The sequence below is a fragment of the Mastigoproctus giganteus genome, chromosome 4, assembly GCF_048544385.1.
Source record: "Mastigoproctus giganteus isolate SK-2022 chromosome 4, ASM4854438v1, whole genome shotgun sequence".
In the NCBI taxonomy this organism is placed as follows: domain Eukaryota; kingdom Metazoa; phylum Arthropoda; class Arachnida; order Uropygi; family Thelyphonidae; genus Mastigoproctus; species Mastigoproctus giganteus.
In genome coordinates, this window is record NC_143578.1 from 145,086,974 (window position 1) to 145,107,019 (window position 20,046).

Sequence of the window (20,046 nt, forward strand, 5' to 3'; positions counted from 1 at the left end):
TGCTCATGAGTAAGCAGGGTGCACACCTTGGCAGTTAACACTTGTCAATTTCAGAGCTGAACTCACAGTAATTTCATGGTCCTTTGCAAACGTCCATATTTCTAGTACTCAAACCTGTAGATATACTCAACCCACTAAGGTGTGAGAGAACTGTTCTGAACTGAAAACTCAAGGAGTGGTAGCTGAAAAACAAATGTTTGTGCATAGGGATGGAAATCTAGGCTCCATACTAGAAACATCCTTACTTTCAATATACTGCATCCCCAAACTCAGTTATAGCTGGGTACTTGCACTGCCTAACAAGGTGTATATATGTACAGCCTTGTTAGGTGGCACAAGTACCCAGCTATAACTGAGTTTGGAGATGCAGTATAATGAAAGTAAGGATGTTTCTAGTATGGAGCCTAGATTCCCTTCCCTATGCACAAACATTTTTTGCAGCTACCACTCCTTGAATTTTCAGTTCAGAACAGTTCTCCACTTCAAAGAAGTCAGATTCTGAAATGTTCAGTGTCTTATAGGAGTATTACCATGTTTGGCATCCCCCCAGTAGAGGTAGCTCAAAGGAAATGTTCTAAGTGTTTCTCACACTTGGCCTCAACAAAGAACACAGAATACAGCCATTTTACAGATTTGGGGGGAGCCTGGAAATCTATTCAGTCCTTCTGAATAAAGAAAAGTGGCATTTTTCCTATAGGTTTCTCACTGGTGGAATGGATTATCAGATATTCAGGTGTTGGATTTGATACACTTTCAGTTCAGGCCTCTTCATTGATGTAAAATTCTCTGTTTCAATGGCATAATTTTCTGTTAAGAACAATGTTAGGATTCCAGAATTACCAGTTTTTTCCCACACATTTTATTTAAAAAAAAAAAACTTTATTAATTCTGCTGGGGGGGGGGGGGAAACAATTTACAGGCAGAAAATATAAAAGTGAAGCTATTAGCCTCTTCCATTTTCTGCTCTAGAAAAGCAAAACATGCACATGAACATATATTTCTGCTTTATATATCCGTGCTATGGAGGGGATAACCATATTTGATTTAATTTCATCAACTTCTCCATCCAAATTCCAGAGAATTTCTTCAGTTTTGACTTATATAATGAATATCATCTCGAATCTTGTTGAAAGGGTATGCACTCCCTATGCTAATTTTAAATTTAGATGAGAAAGAGGTTCTTGGTGAGAATAATATTTCCATACCTTTGGAATGGAAATAAGTCCTGAAATAATATTCCTGTGACTATTATTATTACATAGTCTTTTAGTCTGTATCAGACTAAAAGATTGTGTGACAAGATTTCTTCTTCTGATTTTGGATTTCTTCTTCTGGGACACAGAGCAAATTGTACTGATACTATTCCACTTAGTGAGTTTAAAGTTGTATGTGATGTTATAATTATGGGTAATTACCCCTCAAACTTGGATCTTGTAGTAATATTTCTGAATGTAATTTAGACATGTTGCTTTACTTGAATGTCATTAGACCTTAACCATTTTACTTGAATATTAACCATTTTATAGAACTTTACTCTATATAGTTCCATACTGCATTCAGTGATTGAGTGAATGATGAGGAACAGTGGTGTAATAGCAAGTGTCTTTTCTTTGTCTGACTATTCATTTTCTTATTATCTGGATGCCATTTAGAGTAGCAGTAGGTTTCAGGTATTCAATTTTTTTCTCACTTAGTTCTAAGAGAGTTTCTCTTCTCTTCTCGATTACTAGCCCTGTCACATGGAGGCAAGAGCAGTGCCACTGAACAATCCCAGATTAATTAAAGTTAGTTTTGTTATTACTATAACAACAAAAAATATATATATATAAATTAAGTTTTCTTTCCTTTTTGTATAACTTTTTTTGATTAAACTTATAATCTTGATTAAACTTCTTTTTTGGATTCTCATATTTTGTATTCTTATAACTATAAATTAAATAACAAAACTTCAATTAAAGGCAAAGGCACTGTGATACACACTATAATAATTACATGGCACCAGGGAAGCCGCCATTAATGAATGATGGCTAGCAGCTGAACACTTGTATTTTTTATATATTTTTTTTTAAAATCAGTCCTAACTGGTTTAAAAAAAGAGAGAAAAAAATGCAGATGCCAATTTTCAGATGGAAATAATTGTAGAAAATCAATTGATGGAGAATGAATCAGTGCGATCAGTGAATTTACATTACAACAAGCCAACAAAAAAAAAAAAAAAGATCTGGACTTGCATATTAGTTGTATAAGTGATTTTCCTTATAACAACACATTTCATTATAGTTCTTCTACTGTAATGGGATGGGATAAATACTGCATGAAGTAGGTAAATAACAGTGCCACTTTTTACCAACATCATGCAATAGGAGTCATATGATCATTTATATATCTCTAAAGCAAACATTCTGTAGGATTACAAGTAACATTTTAGAAATGCTAGATTCTAAAATGATCCTTGAAAAACTTGATTTTTTGAAAACCATTAGCAAATATGATTTACTTACCAACAAAGTATAATCAATCTGAGGTGCCATTTCAGCATTAGTCCCTCCTTTGAGATACAATTCAACTGGTCCATTACTGAAGAGAAGGCAAGGTAGTGACACTTGAAAGAGCAGCATTATGCTCCTAATAAACAATAAATATATATTTTAGAAACAGGACACTTACCCAAATATAATGATCGATAGGTGGAGCACTGAAAACATCTGTGCCACCTGACATGGAAATGGATGAATCTCTTCCACCAAACACCACGCATGGAATTACAGTTTGCATCACCAGACAAATACTGCTGTAAAATGGCAGTACATACATACACACTCACGAAAGGGTTAGAGACATTTCTTAAAATATAAGTTTAATATTTATAAGTTTACATACTACACAGAGATGTTCAAAACACTGCAGTAAATAATTTCCAATTAATGTTCCAACAATGACTAGGCAATACAGGAATACTGATACAGCAGAAATCTAATCAGTTTATTTGAAAAAAGTTTTTATTTTTTTATTATTATATATATTATACATGAATATTTTTTTATTATTATTCAAATGAAAAGTCTATCATTTAAAGTCTAAATGGGACAGACACACAAAAGTAAAAGAAGAAGCAAGACTAGAAAGTTCTGTATGGCATGAAATTTTTTTTCAAACTCAAACTGGGAAAGTTATCATATTGCAATTCCAAACCATAACAAAAACCATTTTCTTTTCATGCTGGACTGATAGTATCATAATACTCTATACCATTCCTAAAACTACATTTCTTTCAAATTGGTTTGATCAAATATCGTACTGTAATTTCACATCACAAAATAAAGGAGAGAATAGAAGAAAGCAAGAAAAAAAGTTATTTTATGCCTCTCCCATAAGAAAACAGTGAATTTATTAGCTTTTTCCTTAGCATATAGCAGGAAAGCCAATCAGACAAGAATACTTGGATGTATTTTTTATTTTAAACTTATTTTTTGGGATGAAGAAAATATACAAATTTACCACTTGCACTTAAAAATAATTATTTCTGAAAATATTATCATTCATGAAGAGTAAGGAAAAAGCTATTATAGGATAAAAGAATTTTCTGGGTAGGTCTTGGATAATGAATAAAAATTTACTGCAGAAATTATAAAGGAATTTGGTAATTTATGTTTTTAGGTACACATTGCATTGAAGGAACATGTAGTATCAATGCAACAAGTCCCTGCAACACATTGGGCATTTTAACTTTCCAGATACTGATCGGAAATTGTGAAATGGTATCTCACACTGTCAGAATAGGCATAATTGACAGATTAGTAACTAAGATTCAATAATCTAAGCACTCATTTGTTAAAAATCATCATTCAGTTAATTTGAATTAAAATTCAGCAAGAAACTTCAGCTAATTAAAGTTATTAAATTATTCAAGAGTATTAAGATATAAAATTTGACACAGCATACCTTCAAGAAACTTTGGCTAGTTAGTTATTAAATTACACCATTCTGCATGGTTTTCAGTGCTTGTAAACTAACAGCTGTTTTAACTCAGTTTTTTATGCTCATTTCAGAAATGCTATTTGTTTTTTACCATCATGTATCATTTTTCACAAATCGCGTAAGTTAATGTCATGAGTTGTATTATTGAATATATTGTTAGGAGTAAATGCTGGGAATTTGTAAACTAAAACTTCACATGTTGGCAACACTGCCCTCAAGTCATTTGTTTCTTGACCTTGAGAGGCAACAGTGTTTATCAGTGTGAGCTCAGCTTATTCTTGAGGTTATTGCGTAAGTAAAATGTCTTCACCCAAGTTTTTGAACAATTCGAACTTACTGTCTTATATTTGTGGATATTGTGTAGTCTTCAAGCAAAGATAAGGTATTACAGAATTTGTGAAAAATAACTTGTGCTTATTTTGGAGTGAAACTCTGTAACCAAGATAAACAATGGGCTTCACATAAAGTTTGCCAAACCCATATTGAAGCATTGAGGTTGTGGAAAAATAGCAAAAAAGAAGGCTATGCCATTTGCAATTCACATAATTTGAAGGGAGCCTTGAAATCACTGTGATGACTGTTACTTTTGCTTAGATAATTTAGAGGGATTCAATGCAAAGAGTAAAAAGGACAATGTGTATCCTAATATTCCATCTGCCATTAGACCAGTCCTACATGGCAGATAATCTGCCGATTCCATGCCCTCCACTTATATTGGAGAATGTAGCAGCAGAGAGTGCTGAAACTGAAGCTTCTGAAGATGAAACTGACACCTACCTGGCTGAAGAAGAGTCCAGCACTCAACTGTTTTCACAGCATAAACTCAATGATCTGGCACCTGCAGAACTCATTATTTCTGGACTTAAGTCAAAAAAATTTTCTAGCACATGGGAAGTTTTTCTCATCCAAAGAAACAAGGTACAGAGAAACAAGGCATGGCTGGAATTATATGTCTTATATGGGACAGATGATCAGTAACTGAGATATCAATGATTAAAGTGTTCATTTGTTAAAAAAAAAAAAAAACTTTATTTAGTTAACAAATTAACTAAATATTGATTTAGGAATACAAAATCTGAGTCAGCACATCTTATACAGATCCAGCCCTACTTTTCTAAAGGCAATTTTATGGTTTTTGCAGCAATATAAATGACTTAACGAACTATTTAGGAATTAGTTACAATCCTACACAGCGGACACTTTTTATTGGCTCATCAAAGCAGAGTCTCAAAGGTGTGCTGCTCCACAATGGAAATAAATGAGTCAATTCCAGTAGCTCACTCTGTGCATTCGAAATAAATATATGAAAACTTGAAGTTGTTGACAAATATTAAGCATGAAGAATATGGTTGGTTGGTCTGTGCTGACTTGAAAGTGATAGGCATGTTACTTGGATAGCAATCTGGCTACACAAAAATGCCTTGCTTTTTGCGTGAGTGGGACAGTCGGGCAAGGAGTAAGCACTGGAATGTCAAGGTCTGGCCAAAGAGGGGTAGTTTGTTGCCTGGGTCAAAGAACATAGTTCATAAACCACTGGTAGACCCAAAAACTGTCCTCCTTCCACCCTTGCACATCAAACTAGGTTTGATGAAATAGTTTGTGAAAGCTTTACCTCAAGAAGGCCCTTGCTTCAACTACCTTTGTAATAAATTCTCACTGATCACCCAAGAGAAGCTAAAACAAGGTATTTTTGTTGGACTTCAAATTCCCAAACTGATGAGGGACCAAGATTTTGAGGGAACTATAAATAAAAGAGAGAAACAGGCATGGATTAGCTTCAGGTCTGTTGTTGAGAACTTCTTGAGTGAACCATATGGATCCAGACTACAAGAATATAGTTGAAAATATGTTGGCAAACTTCAAGAAGCTAGGCTGCAATATGAGTGTCAAGGTAGATTTTTTTACACTACCACATTGACTAATTCTCAGAAAATCTAGGAAGTATTAGTGAAGAACAGTGCAAGAGGTTGCAACAGGACATTAAAGACATGGAGATGAAGTACCTGGGGAGGTGGAATGTCAACATAATGGCTGACTACTCCTACTGTAAAGTAGGAGCTGCAAGAAAATCAAAGAAACAAAAATTTAACCCATTGTAGATCAGTTTTTAAAATGAAAGGTGAGTGTTAAATAAACTTTTTAAATGAATTAGCTTCAGGTCTTTACCACATTGCCCTTTTTAATAGTGTTTCAACATGTATTTGAATATAAAAGTCTGTAAAAGTAGCATTCCGTTATAATTTCAGGTCACAAATTCTGCCAAAATGAATAAAAATTTGTGAAAAATCAAATTTTCTTTCATGATTTTTGAAGAAACCTGACATGACAGAAACAAAGAGAAATCATTTGAGAAATCAGCATTAGAAAATGTTTCAAAAACACCCTTCTCTGCATTTTGAAAAAAATTCACTGAAAACATCAGTGCAAATACAAATTTTGAGTCATATCTTATACTTGGCTGGAATTATGTCTTATATGGAACAGATGACCAGTAACTGAGATATCAATGACTGAAGTGTTCATTTGTTAAAAAAAAAAAAATCATCATTTAGTTAACGAACTAACTAAATAATGATTTAGGAATACAAAATCTAAGTCAGCATATCCTATACAGGCCCAGCCTTAACACAGACATATCTTTACAGGGCAAATGCCTGGGGGTGAGTGGACTCAGGTGTAGCCTAAAAATAATGCATGTGTAAAAGAAAGAAAAATACTCTTGAAAAGAGTTATATTAAGTCATAAGTGAATAAAATTGAAGATATCAAAAAAAAATTAACAATATTTTTTTATGATTACAGGTGTAAAAATCTTTACAATTTATACCTCCGTTACTTCTGAAAGAGATTTCCCCCAATTTCCTCCAAAGAAAATAATAAATGTGCAAAGAAATCAATAACCTTCCATATATTTAAATGATTTTTTTTTTTTTTCGTACAGTAACATTTAATTTTCTAATTCAGGATTTTTATGAAAAAGAAGACTAGAAATTTCTTAAAAACTGAATGCTAGAAAACTTTTTCTTCCATATTTGAAATCATGCATGAAAAAGCTATCACATAAACCAAAAGTTTAAGGAAGACCAAAAGATAAACCAAATGTTTAAGGAAGTTGTTATTTGCCAGCTTTATTACATATACTGATGTATTTCATTAATAACATTGTATATTTTATACGTAAATAGTAAGTGAAAAAAATTTACATGATTAAAAGCTAATTTTGAATTTGATCAAACGTAAGTACTCAAGATGATACTAATTACTCAAAGAACAATAACAAATATTAACAATCATTTGGAATTTCCTTAGCAAAAGAATAATTGCTACCAACCAAGAAACTGAAGCAAATCTACTCCCCACTAATTGTTCAGAATGTTCTTGGCAAAAGGATAATCTACTGATTATTCAGAAAGTCCTCAGTGAGAGAATAATCATTACTAACCAGAATGTTGATGAAGCAAATCTACTACAACATATTTTGTAAAAAAAGATGAAATGTGATGTCAGCAATCCTTATAAGGTCAAAGATAATCATTTACAATTTGTGGCATTTTGATTAAAAGAACCCCAACTAAATTTGGTGTTCAAGGAATAATTAAATTATATTCCCAAGCAAGAGAAATTATTTGGACTGATTTTTAGTACTTTAATTTTTCCTTAATTTCTGTCATAATTTCCAATGTAAATTACAATGGAAGATTAATTAATTTTAGCAATATAATCGATGGGTACTTCCATATTAACAATCTGATGCATATATCAATATGGTAAATCAAGCAGATGGAAAAACAATGTTAATAAATGACATTTAGTACAAAACATGTATATGTTGCGCAACATTAAATTTTCTGAGTTAGATGAATCATGCTGATTAATCTTCTTTTTTTGGATGTGAGAAAGCCTTAGATAACCCAGCTGATGCTGTTGTGAACTGAACAAGTCCTTCACATCTAATGTTACAAAAGAAAGTACCCTTCATGGTGGGAAGAAGCTGCAAAAGTGAAACTCAACAGTATAAAATTAGCAATACTGCAATTACTGAAGATTGTTTATTAGAAAAACTTTTGGACCTATAAAGGTCCCTGAGAATAGAATATACCTGGTAATTTTTAGGAAGGTGAGAATGAAGTCCACCAAACCATTAAGGATAATTATAAGGGACATCACTAGACTTGGAAGGTATTCCTTTGAACAGAGAAGAATATTGTCATCCCTAGTACTTTCTCTAATATACTGGTGTGAATAATAGTCATTTGATTTATTTAAAAAGATATATTTCCCATGGTGAGTTTCCCTCCCACTTATTCCAATCAATCTGAAATAGATTAAAGTCACCCATAATAAGAAATTCACACTTGCTTCCCCATTCCATCTAAATGTAAAGACTATTGTTATATTCTTCACAGTCTTTAGGCCTATAACACACTCCTACCCTCACTTTTGTTTTTGCAGTGCTTGTATCACATCAAACTGACTCAACATTGCACTGGGCACCAATGTTAATTGGATTTATCCTCTTCAGCGAAACTTCTTTCACCCCTTCTATTTAAGTGTATTCCATCCCTGTAAAAACAGTCTCCTGTTAACAAGCACAGACCATGCTGAGAAAAATTCTACCCATGAGCCTTGCATAGTTTCTCCACGGCTGAACTGATTGACAAGACTCAACATGTACTCCCTCCTATCGTGTCTGGCCAGGAGGCTTTCAAATTTAATCCTAATTCACAACTTTTTCCCAACATTACCCTGTACTTGTTAACTAAATAGATCATCAGACCTCCTGCTCTTATTTCATTAGTGCCAACAGGTACAACACCATCACCTTTTTTGCCTTTTAAAGATGTTATCTGCTCTACTTTTTCCCCAAACCCCCACCAGACATACACTGATCCTATTCCACCTCTCCTTTTTGCATAATTTACTTCCTGTTTCTCTGACAACAGTCACCAACAGTAATTATCGCCTGTAAAACCAGTGCATTATGCTGCCTTAGGGACTGCCACTGTACTGCTGATGCACAGTGAAGTTTCAATTTTCATGCCTGCCTAATCAAAAGTTGACTACTTATTGGTAGAATAAAACCCTGATAAAAATAAAAGTCAGTGATTCTACCAAGGAACTGTTCTATATGAATGGTGGAACTGTTCTGTAAAACATTTTCTAGTGTTTCTGAAACATTTTCTAATGCTGATTTCTCAAATGATTTCTCTTTGTTTCTGTCATGTCAGGTTTCTTCAAAAATATCTTACCTGTTGCTCATCTTCCCTTAAACGTTTGAAGGAACTCATTTTATGCTTTTTAATGAGCCATTGTCTTCATGGGTTATTTCCATCAAGAGAAAGTAAGTTGTCCACACAATTACACAATATATTATTCACAGTAATAAATTTGGTTTATTTTTAGTAGTACATTAAATAACTTTTGCAAGTAAACATGGAATCTGCAAAGGTTTCATAATGTAATGCTAAAAATAAGCCAGTTTTATTCGTGATGGAATTGTATAGATAATTCACAATATGTTATTGACAATGTTTGATGAAAATTCATATTAAAAAAAATCATGTTTTCTTGAAGGAAAAAAAAAGATTAAAATCAGTGCATGTGACACAGATTTTAATCACAACAAACAAATAAAAAAGAAAAAAGGATTATTTATAGAAAAGAGTGTGTGTGTGTGTGTGTGTATATACACACACACACACCAATACCCCACATAGCACTGATAATTGGTACTGAAACTGTTCCGTGTTACGTGAAACCGTGCTGATTGAAGTATAATTATAATGCGTTTTAATTGAATGCATACCATAGAAACAGTATAAATAAATTATAAAAAATCTATAAACAATTTGCACTTGATAGCCAATTAAAATGATTTGAAATAAAAAATAGTGCAAAAATTTTATTAATGAAAAGTTAACATCATGATAGATGAGAAAAAAGCTTTATTGTTTATATAGGTATTTCAATAATAGTCTGATGAAGTAGTCTCTTCTTTTTCTCAGTGTACAAGTCTTTGCAGCATCGAATCCCATCTTGTAAAATTTTCCGTATCTTGATGCTACGATCAGCATCCGGATCTCCATTGATAATCACCTCCCCGAAAATTTTCTCCAATTCTTCTGTTGAAAATTCTTTTGGTGCCACTTCAGAATTGTTTTCCACTTCTTCATATGAAGTTTGTTCATCAAGTTCAAGGAGAGTTGCATCATCTAAGTCATCTGTACTTGTTAACAGGAGTGACTGCTTCTGCAGGGATGGGAAACACTTAAATAGAAAGGATGCAAGAATATTTGCTGATGGTATAGAGGCAGTGTTAGGTGGGTCGGAAAACTGCTAGCTTGGGGAGATACAAGGACTAATACATTAACAGTAGCCACTGGCAGAGGTGATAATGATTCTTGCACTGCTTCTATTGCAATGAGCAGAAGCCTGGAAAACAAGATGCAGGATATTTCAGAGACTGCTGGGAGTCATTGCGGTACAAGTAAACACATGGGTTGTGTTAGGGTAGCTAAGAATAGGAACAGGTGCATGTATACTTGCGTGTACACCAATGCTAGGAGTTTGGTAAATAAATTTGATGAATTTGAAGTATTGCTCAAAGCATCAAAAGGCGGATATTGTTCGGATATCGGAGACGTCGTGTCACACAGATATAAGGAATGCAGAACTGGAATTTGGGGAGTACAATGTGTACAGAAAGGATAGACATGATAGGAAGGGAGGAGGAGTTATGCTATTAATTAAGAAACACATAAAATTCAAGGAAGTGAAGCCAGTCGACATCGCTGGACAGTGCAGTGTCGAGTCAGTTTGGTGTGACATAAGCATTGGGAGATCAAAATTGAGTAGGAGTGTGCCATAGGCCTAATGACTCTAATGAGTATAATAAGAAACTGTACAGAGTAATAGAGTGGGCCAGTAAATCAGAGAGTCTTATAATGGGGGATTTTAATTTCCCAGATATTGACTGGAATTTGTGGGTTGGTCACACACACACACTAGCAAGGCTTTTGTGGATTTATTGGATGATTGTTTTCTACATCAGCATGTTCGGGAGGCAACTAGAGGGAGTAATACTCTTGATTTGATTATCAGTAGTAATTCTTCATGCATTAAGAATCTGCAGATAAAGGAACCACTAGGTGGCAGTGATCACAGTGTGCTGAAGTAGGATTTACTCAAAGAGATAACTACCATCAGGGGTAAAGGGAAGGGTTTTTGCTTTTGTAAAGGCGACTACGATGGTCTGAGACAGTATTTAAATTCTAAACAGTGGGACCAACTGATGATGTTACCAACAGCAAATTCAAAATGGGAAGCATTCAAAGAACTTATCTTGGAAGCTACTAGGCTTTACATACCAACTAAGAAATATTGTTCAAGGTTTAGGCCTAAATGGATGTCAGATGAACTAATGAGACATATGGCAGAGAAGAAAAATGCATGGGATACATATAAATGAACATGTGGCACAGAAGCCCATGATAGATATAAGTTGATCTGTAACCAAGTTACAAAGGAGGTTAGGCGGGCGAAAGCAGATTACGAGAAGTCTTTGGCAAAGGATGCAAAGAAAAACAGCAAAGAGTTCTTTACTTATGTAAACTCTAGAAGGAAGGGGATGAATCAGATTGGTCCACTTGATATTGATGGTTCAACTGTTGATGATCCTGCTCAGGTAGCTAACAAACTAAATGAATATTTTGCATCGACATTCACACATGAGGAGTTATTCAGTGAGTGGAATGCCAGAGGTGTATTCAACTCTAGTAGTAAGCTAGATAATCTTGTAATAACTGAGAGTAAAGTGGAGGAGAAATTGTTGAAGATAAACACAAGAAAGGTACCTGGGATGGATGGGATCTATCTAGTTATATTAAAGGAGGCAGCAAAGGAAGTAAGCAAACCCTTAGCCATAATTATGAGAGCTTTCTTGGACTCAGGGGAGATACCCATAGACTCGAGATGTGCAAATGCGACCCCAATTCATAAAGGAGGATCAAAGGCTGACACAAGTAATTATAGACCTGTGAGTTTAACTGCTGTTCCAGGAAAATTAATGGAGGCACTGGTTAAAGAAGCACTACAGGATCATCTAGACAAGACTTCAGTTATAGCTCGGACACAGCATGATTTTGTTAAGGGGAAGTCTTGCCTGACCAATTTGATTGGATACTATGATGCAGTCACAAAAGAACTGGATGCAGAGAATAACTTTGATATTATATACTTGGATCTTAGAAAGGCTTTTGATACTGTTGCACATGGAAGACTGCTGCACAAATTGGAGCAGTGTGGCATTGGAGGCAAATTGCTGCTATAGATAAAGGGGTGGGTGAGAGGGAGAAGACAGAGTGGTAATCAATGAACACTGCTTGCTCATCGTGGACTAATGTTATTAGTGGAGCCCATCAGAGTTCAGTGTTGGGTGCATTATTGTTTTCTGTATTTATAAATAATATTGATGATGGTATATCAAGCTTAATGTCCAAGTTTGCAGACGATACAAAGGTTGGCAGGGTTCTTAAGGATACTACTGATGCTATGCTGCTGCAACAGGATCTGGAAAGGTTGAGCAGATGGGCTGAGAGGTGGCAAATGAAGTTTAACATTGACAAATGTAAAGTACTACATATGGGAAACAGCAACCCCAGAGCAATGTATCAACTCTGTGGTACTACACTAACAGTGGTAGAGAATAAAAAGGACCCGGGGGTAATTGTGCAGGCAGATATGAAGTTCTCTGAGCAGTGCAGACAGGCTGCAAGAGTAGCTCATGGTGTCTTGTCAATGATATACAGGAATTTTTCTAGCAGGGATAAGAAGGTGATTATTCTCTTGTATAAGGCAATGGTCAGGCCACACCTTGAGTACTGTATACAGGTCTGGAGGCCTCATTTCAAGAAGGATGTAGGGCTGCTGGAACGAGTATAGAGAAGGGCAACAAGATTAGTGAATGAAACAAAGGGTTGCTCTTACGAAGAAAGGCTTAAGTTTTGCAAATTACAGTGTCTGGAGACTAGGAACCGGCGAGGTAATCTGATAGAGGTGTATAAAGCCTTGAATGGTTTGAGCATGCTCAATGCTGATGGGATTCTTCCTCTTGCTCAGAATAATCACCTGAGAGGGCATAAATTCAAATTGAGGAAAGACAGATGTAGGATAGATGTGCGGAAATTTGCCTTTAGCCAGCGGGTAGTTGGTTGGTGGAACAGACTTCCATCCCTTGTTGTGGAAGTTGATAGCCTAAATAAATTTAAGGCTCAGCTGGACAGGTATTTCAAATGAACGGAGGTCTGAAGTGGAAGTTTTTTTGTTTTTTTTTGGCTGATGCTGCATAAGCTTGCTTTCTTGCATCATATGCCTCTACTAATGCTAATTTGCATGTGAGTCAGTGCAGTCACGTACTTTGGCAGTGTACAAAGTTTCGAATCCTGAGTCTTTTCCGATCTTCACAGTGTCTTCAGCAATTGTCTGAATTTGAGATTCAAAACCACTGAAATAATTTGCCAAAATGGGCAAAACATTCTGCCAAACAGAAAGCATGTTGTTGGCAACGATTTCTAGCCAAGATGCAAATATATTTTCGATCGTATTTAAAGGTGTAAAAAATAAATTGCCCCTTTAAATATGATCGAAAATATATTTGCATCTTGGCTAGAAATCACTGTGTGTTCAACAATGTTCAATATTCTTAATTCCATCTTGACGAGACAACATGATAGCATTAAGGATATTGAACACTGTTGCAAGTTGCTGCTGACTGCCCGAGGGGAACTACTGGCACATGTGAGACAATAGTTGGCACTAAAACATATATGTACGCATGCCTAGACTACGACAACGCAGAATATATGTAAAGTATGTGTCTAGGCTATTGAATGAGTTTTAATATGTACAGTAAATTTTTGACTTGAACTGAATTGAAAACCGTGTTATAGTGAAACCCGTGCTGTTTGAAGCCGTGCTAAGTGAGGTATTGCTGTATATACATAAAAGAGTACATTCTGCTATAGTAATTTCAAATTAGGCCTTGTGCTGCTATTGCTCACATAAGCTAAAGGCTACTCTGTTACAGTTAGTTTCTTTGCATGTTTTAAACAAAGTTTTAAACAAAGAATGATTTCACATGTTTCATATCCAAAATGGTAATTATTCATTTGTAATCAGAATTACAAATTAGCAATTATGAATTATTAATTTCTAAGGTACTGACGTTTAACTTTGGTACCAAAATTCAAAACTTTGGAATTTCATTTTCTAAAACCTTTGAAACTAAAATTGATACTCGATTCATTCATTCATTCATTTACTTTTTTTTTTCTTTTTTTCGTAGCTGAAGGAGCTTTAAACCAAGTTTAAATTCCTTTGCAATATAATTTCTCATATAAAGAAGATAACTTACCCAGCAGTACCCGTGTCAGCAATAAATGAACCAGACTGCATTTTACCAGGAAAGAAAGTAACCTGGGTAGAACCTATATGTCCTTTATCTAATTTTCCTTCACAAATCTCTCTTACTAATTCAAGTCCTGTTAGATGTTGAGGCCTGAATATAAAAAAAACAGGGGGAAAAATTGTGTTAGTATATAACACTAATAATAATGTTAATACAGTCAAAGCTCTTTATAACAACATTTCAGAAGAATGAGAAAAACAGTCATTATACCAAAAGGACATTATATATTCTATAGCTCATGAAATGAGCTATAGGCTCTCATCTATAGCTGTTGAAAAAAAGCCGGGAATTAGGGTTGAATTTTAAAGTGTCTGCAATTCTGCCCAGACACAATAGGAGGGAGTATATGATGAGAGCCTTTTCAATCAAATCGGCCCTAGAAATATTGTGCAAGGCTCGAGGGGTAGAATTTTTTTCAGCCTGGTCTGTACTTGTTAACAGAAGGGACTGCTTCTACAGAATGGGCAACAAGATTAGTGAATGGAACAAAGGGTTGCTCTTACGAAGAAAGGCTTAAGTTTTGCAAATTACAGTGTCTGGAGACTAGGCACCGGCGAGGTGATCTGATAGATGTGTATAAAGCCTTGAATGGTTTGAGCATGCTCAATGCTGATGGGATTCTGCCTCTTGCTCAGAATAATCACCTGAGAGGGCATAAATTCAAATTGAGGAAAGACAGATGTAGGATAGATGTGCGGAAATTTGCTTTTAGCCAGCGGGTAGTTGGTTGGTGGAACAGACTTCCATCCCTTGTTGTGGAAGTTGATAGCTTAAATAAATTTAAGGCTCAGCTGTTTTTCTAACAGGTATTTCGAACGAACGGAGGGGTGAAGTGGAAGTTTTTTTTCGTTTTTTTCTTGGCTGATGCTGCATAAGCTTGCTTTCTTGCATCATATGCCTCTATTAATGCTAATGCTAAAATCAGCAAAAGAACAAAGGAAAGTTTAAACAATTACTGTAATTCTACTTATACAATATAGTATAATCTAATTTTGAATATGTACTACAGCAGAGGTCAGCAACCTGCGGCTGTATGACATTTAGCTCACATGAAGCAAAATTTAAAAGAGGACTTAAAAATCAAGGACTTGTGAAGTGTAAGACTAAAATGCCTTAAAACTGAAATTGAGGATTTGGAGAGGCAAAAGGCTACCCTTGCAATTCTACACAAATGGACGGCGATAGATGTGTTGAAAAAGCAAGACCAAACTGTGTTTGATGCGTGGAGTAGCTTACTGGACATATATAAATTTGAAAATATCTGCATCTGTCTGGACTTCTCTCAGTTTTTGGTTCGACGAATTTCTGCGGGAAAATATTTCTGAACTGTATTAAAAATAAATCAAAACACCGTCTGAGCAAAGTGAGTCTCTCAGCACACTGAAAGCATGTCTCATCAAGATGAAAATTATGGCATACTCGCCTGATGTTGAGAGACTCACTCAAGTTCAGCAGCAAAAGTCACATTAATTCATACCTAATTGGATGTTTGTTACATTTTTTCAGTACAGTGCACTCCCGCTAATCCGAACCCCGTAATCCGAACGTCCGCCTAATCCGAACACGTTTCGGTCAGCGGAGAGGAAATTTTTTAGTTCGCAAAATATATGCTAAATACGTTAAATTTAAATGGTATTAATGGTACAAAGACATTTAGAATTCCACAAAAAAATTGTAGTTTATTGTAGTACTGTACTAATACAAAATTAATAAATCAGTGTTTGACATGGCCTATTAAAACTACAGATCAATACTTATACACCAAAACAGGAACAAAAGCCATTTTTCACAAGTAACAAACTCTGTTAATTTCTTTTGACGTAACGATGAAAATCGATTAGAAGATGCTATGTTTTGCCACCGGTTACACTCTCCCACAGCTCAGCAACCCAATATACATCTTTTAAGTTCACTTGTTTCATTTTCTCATGTAAAGAAAGTGAATTGGTGTTATCTTCTATCAAGGACCTAAGATATTTCTTTCTGTATGCAAGCTTGATAGACTGTAACACCCCCTGGTCCATGGGCTGTAATAACGGTGTTACATTAGGCGGTAAGAAAGCTGCCTTTATATCCCCTGATGTAAACTCGGAAACGTCTGGGTGGGATGGCGCATTGTCTATGAGGAGAATGGCGCGAGGTGGCAAATCATTTTCATTGCTGAAACGTTTCACTGCTGAGACAAATTGATTATGAAACCACTCAATGAAAAGCTGTCCGTTCATCCAAGCTTTTTTTTGACTTTTGTAATGAACTGGAAGATTGTTAATGTTCATATTTTTAAAAGCGCTCTCGGCTTCGCTGATTTAATGATCATCATCAACGGTAGCTTGTGATTTCCTGAAGCATTACTTCAAGCTATCAACGTCACTCACTCCTTATTCATTTTAAAATCTGGGGTACGTTATTCGGCTAATCCGAAATTCTGCTAATCCGAACAGGACTCGGTCCCAATTAGTTCGGACTAGCGGGAGTCCAGTGTATTAATAAATAAGATTTTAAAATATATATTTTTTTAATAAAACACTTTCCCACTCTATTCCATTTCTTAAACTCCCCCTCCTGCCAGCTTGAGCTGAGATGCGGCTCTTCTGATTGTCTTTTTCTTTTTTTTTTTTTTATTACATCAAAAATGGCTCTTCACTCAAAAAAGGTTGCCCACCCCTGTACTACAGTATTGGACAACAAAATGAAAATCATACATTTTCCATTGATTGAACAATTTTAATTTGTAATTTACATATCTTCATTTTCTGTGTATACATGTGTATATATATATATATATATATGTGTGTGTGTGTGTGTGTGTGTGTGTGTGTGTTTGAAGCACAGGCAGAGGAATTGGTTTCAGACCTTAAAATTACCTGTCAAAATGTACTGTTTCAGTGAGAAAGCACTTTTCAAAAGCATGAAGTTACGAAAGTGCACAATGCTGGTTAATTTACTTTCCAGTTAGGCTGTGCTTGGGGGGAAAAAAAAAAATATATATATATATATATATATATATGGCTCCATTCATGCATATCCTGAAGAATGCAATATCTGCATCCACTTCATCTTCATCTCATACTGAAACATGAGATGAAGTTGACAATTACTTGCCTACAGCATGTTGATTTTGAGACACAGCACAATTTCGTTTAACACTTTTGCTGCTGACTTTTTGACTTGGGTTTGAAAATCATGGATTGGAAAAGGCAGAAATCTATTTTTAGGCTTTCTTCTCACCATGAAATTAATCAGCCTTCAGTGAAGGTTATTTGACAAAAAATATCATTTTTCTATTGTTAAATTGGAAGAAAAAGTTCTAAAAGTAGGGTGGTTCTCCTCCAAGTGGATTAAAATCCAAAGCGACATATCTGCAATCAGGAAGCAATGAATGTGTTAATTGTATTCTTCAATAGTTTTTCTTAAACACCAGATCTACACCTCGATCAAGTGGTTGAAGATATGTCACATTAGGTGGAAGGTACTCAACAGTAACTGCATATAGTCCACTCACAAACAGAAAAAATTTTCTATTCTCACCACTTATCTTGCAATCTTGTCTCTGACCAACTCTTTATAGATTTTTGATAACATCAGCCTTTTGGTTGGCTCGGTACATAGGCAATATCTTCACAGCTTTAAAGCATCAGTTTCTGGATTTTTCTAATGATTAAGAGAGAGGAAGCTTCTCTGTGCCAGACATGCTTGTCACTAAGTGAATGGTAATCCAATGTTTTGCCTTTTAATCACCATTACATTTCTCTCCTTTAACTGTAGCTGTTTTATCTGATAGAAACTTACAAAACATCCAGTTTCATCAGCATTGAAGATATCATTCTAGTTGTATGTCAACAAAATATTTTTTTAAATGATCCTCCTTCCTTTCCTTTATAGCTTCGGTGTCAAGGGCTGTACTTTTGTCACACACTTTTTTGAAAGACAGCCCTAATGAGTTTTATTCTGGAGCCATCCATCAGAAGAATTAATCTTCAATCTGATGTGCAAATGATTCAGCCTTACTTTTTAAGACTTCAATCTACAGGAACATTTTTTGTATGCATCATACAACCATTCCAAGAGTACCTACCTCCGCAAAATCCAGATACTTCATCTTTCATGTTCTGATCCTACTTGGTATAGCAGACTTATATGTAAAGAACTCTTTTCTGTTTTTCTTTGCATCCTTTGCCAAGGATTTTTCGTAGTCTGCCTTTGCCTGCCTAATCTCCTTTGTGACTTGGTTACAGACCAACTTATATCTATCATAGGCTTCCATGTCACCCATTAATTTGTATGTATCCCATGCATTTTTCTTCTCTGCCACATGTCTCATTAGTTCATCTGACAACCATTTAGGCCTAAACCTTGAACAATATTTCTTAGTTGGTATGTAAAGCCTGGTAGCCTCCAAGATTAGTTCCTTGAATGCTTCCCATTTTGAGTTTGCTGTTGGTAACATCATCAGTTGGTCCCACTGTATAGAATTTAAATACTGTCTCAGACCATCATAGTCGCCTTTACGAAAACAAAAACCCTTCCCTTTACCTCTGATGGTAGTTACCTCCTTCAGTAAATCCCACTTCAACACACTGTGATCACTGCCACCTAGTGGTTCATTTATCTGCAGATTCTTAATGCATGAAGAATCACTACTGATAATCAGATCAAGAGTATTGCTCCCTCTTGTTGCCTCACGAACATGCTGATGTAGAAAACAATCATCCAATAAATCCACAAAAGCCTTGCTAGTGTGCGAGTGACCAACCCACAAATTCCAGTCAATATCTGGGAAATTAAAATCCCCCATTATAAGACTCTCTGATTTACTGGCCCACTCTATTTCCCTGTACAATATCTTATTATACTCATCAGAGTCATTAGGCAATCTCTCCTCCACTTTCCTCTCAGTTATTACAAAATCATCCAGCTCACTGCCCATGTTTACTTTACCTACATCATTCTCCTTCCTGAATAACTCCTCATGCGTGAATGTAGATGCAAAATACTCGTTTAGATTGTTAGCCATCTGAGCAGGATCCTCAACCGTTGAACCATCAATATCCAGTTTTGTTAAGGGCAGGTCTTGCCTGACCAATTTGATTGGATACTATGATGGAGGCACTGGTTAAAGAAGCACTGCAGGATCATCTAGACAAGAATTCAGTTATAGCTCAGACGCAGCATGGTTTTGTTAAGGGCAGGTCTTGCCTGACCAATTTGATTGGATACTATGATGTAGTCACAAAAGAACTGGATGCAAGGAATAACTTTGATATTATATATTTGGATCTTAGAAAGGCTTTTGATACTGTTGCACATGGAAGACTGCTGCACAAATTGGAGCAGAGTGGTATTGGAGGCAAATTGCTGCTATGGATAAGGGGATGGTTGAGTGGCAGAAGACAGAGAGTGGTAATCAATGGACACTGCTCAACGTGGACTAATGTTATTAGTGGAGTTCCTCAAGGTTCAGTGTTGGGTCCGTTGTTGTTTTCGGTGTTTATGAATGATATTGATGATGGTATATCAAGTTTAATGTCCAAGTTTGCAGATGATACAAAGGTTGGCAGGGTCGTTAAGGACACTACTGATGCTATGCTGCTGCAACAGGATCTG

At 35.5% G+C, this 20,046-nt stretch overlaps 1 protein-coding gene across 3 annotated transcripts in view; it reads right to left on the bottom strand.

The window, feature by feature from the left end:
• The window catches only part of LOC150087110 (RNA 3'-terminal phosphate cyclase-like), a 184,844-nt gene that overhangs the window by 122,434 nt on the left and 42,364 nt on the right, over positions 1 to 20,046 (bottom strand). For all 3 annotated transcript variants that reach the window (XM_090372968.1, XM_090372967.1, XM_090372966.1), the window contains exons 3-4: positions 14,389 to 14,532; positions 2,502 to 2,625 (exon numbers count right to left, since the gene is read on the bottom strand). In XM_090372968.1, coding sequence (XP_090229094.1) covers positions 2,502 to 2,625; positions 14,389 to 14,532 — 268 coding nt within the window. The remainder of the gene's footprint in view (positions 1 to 2,501; positions 2,626 to 14,388; positions 14,533 to 20,046) is intronic.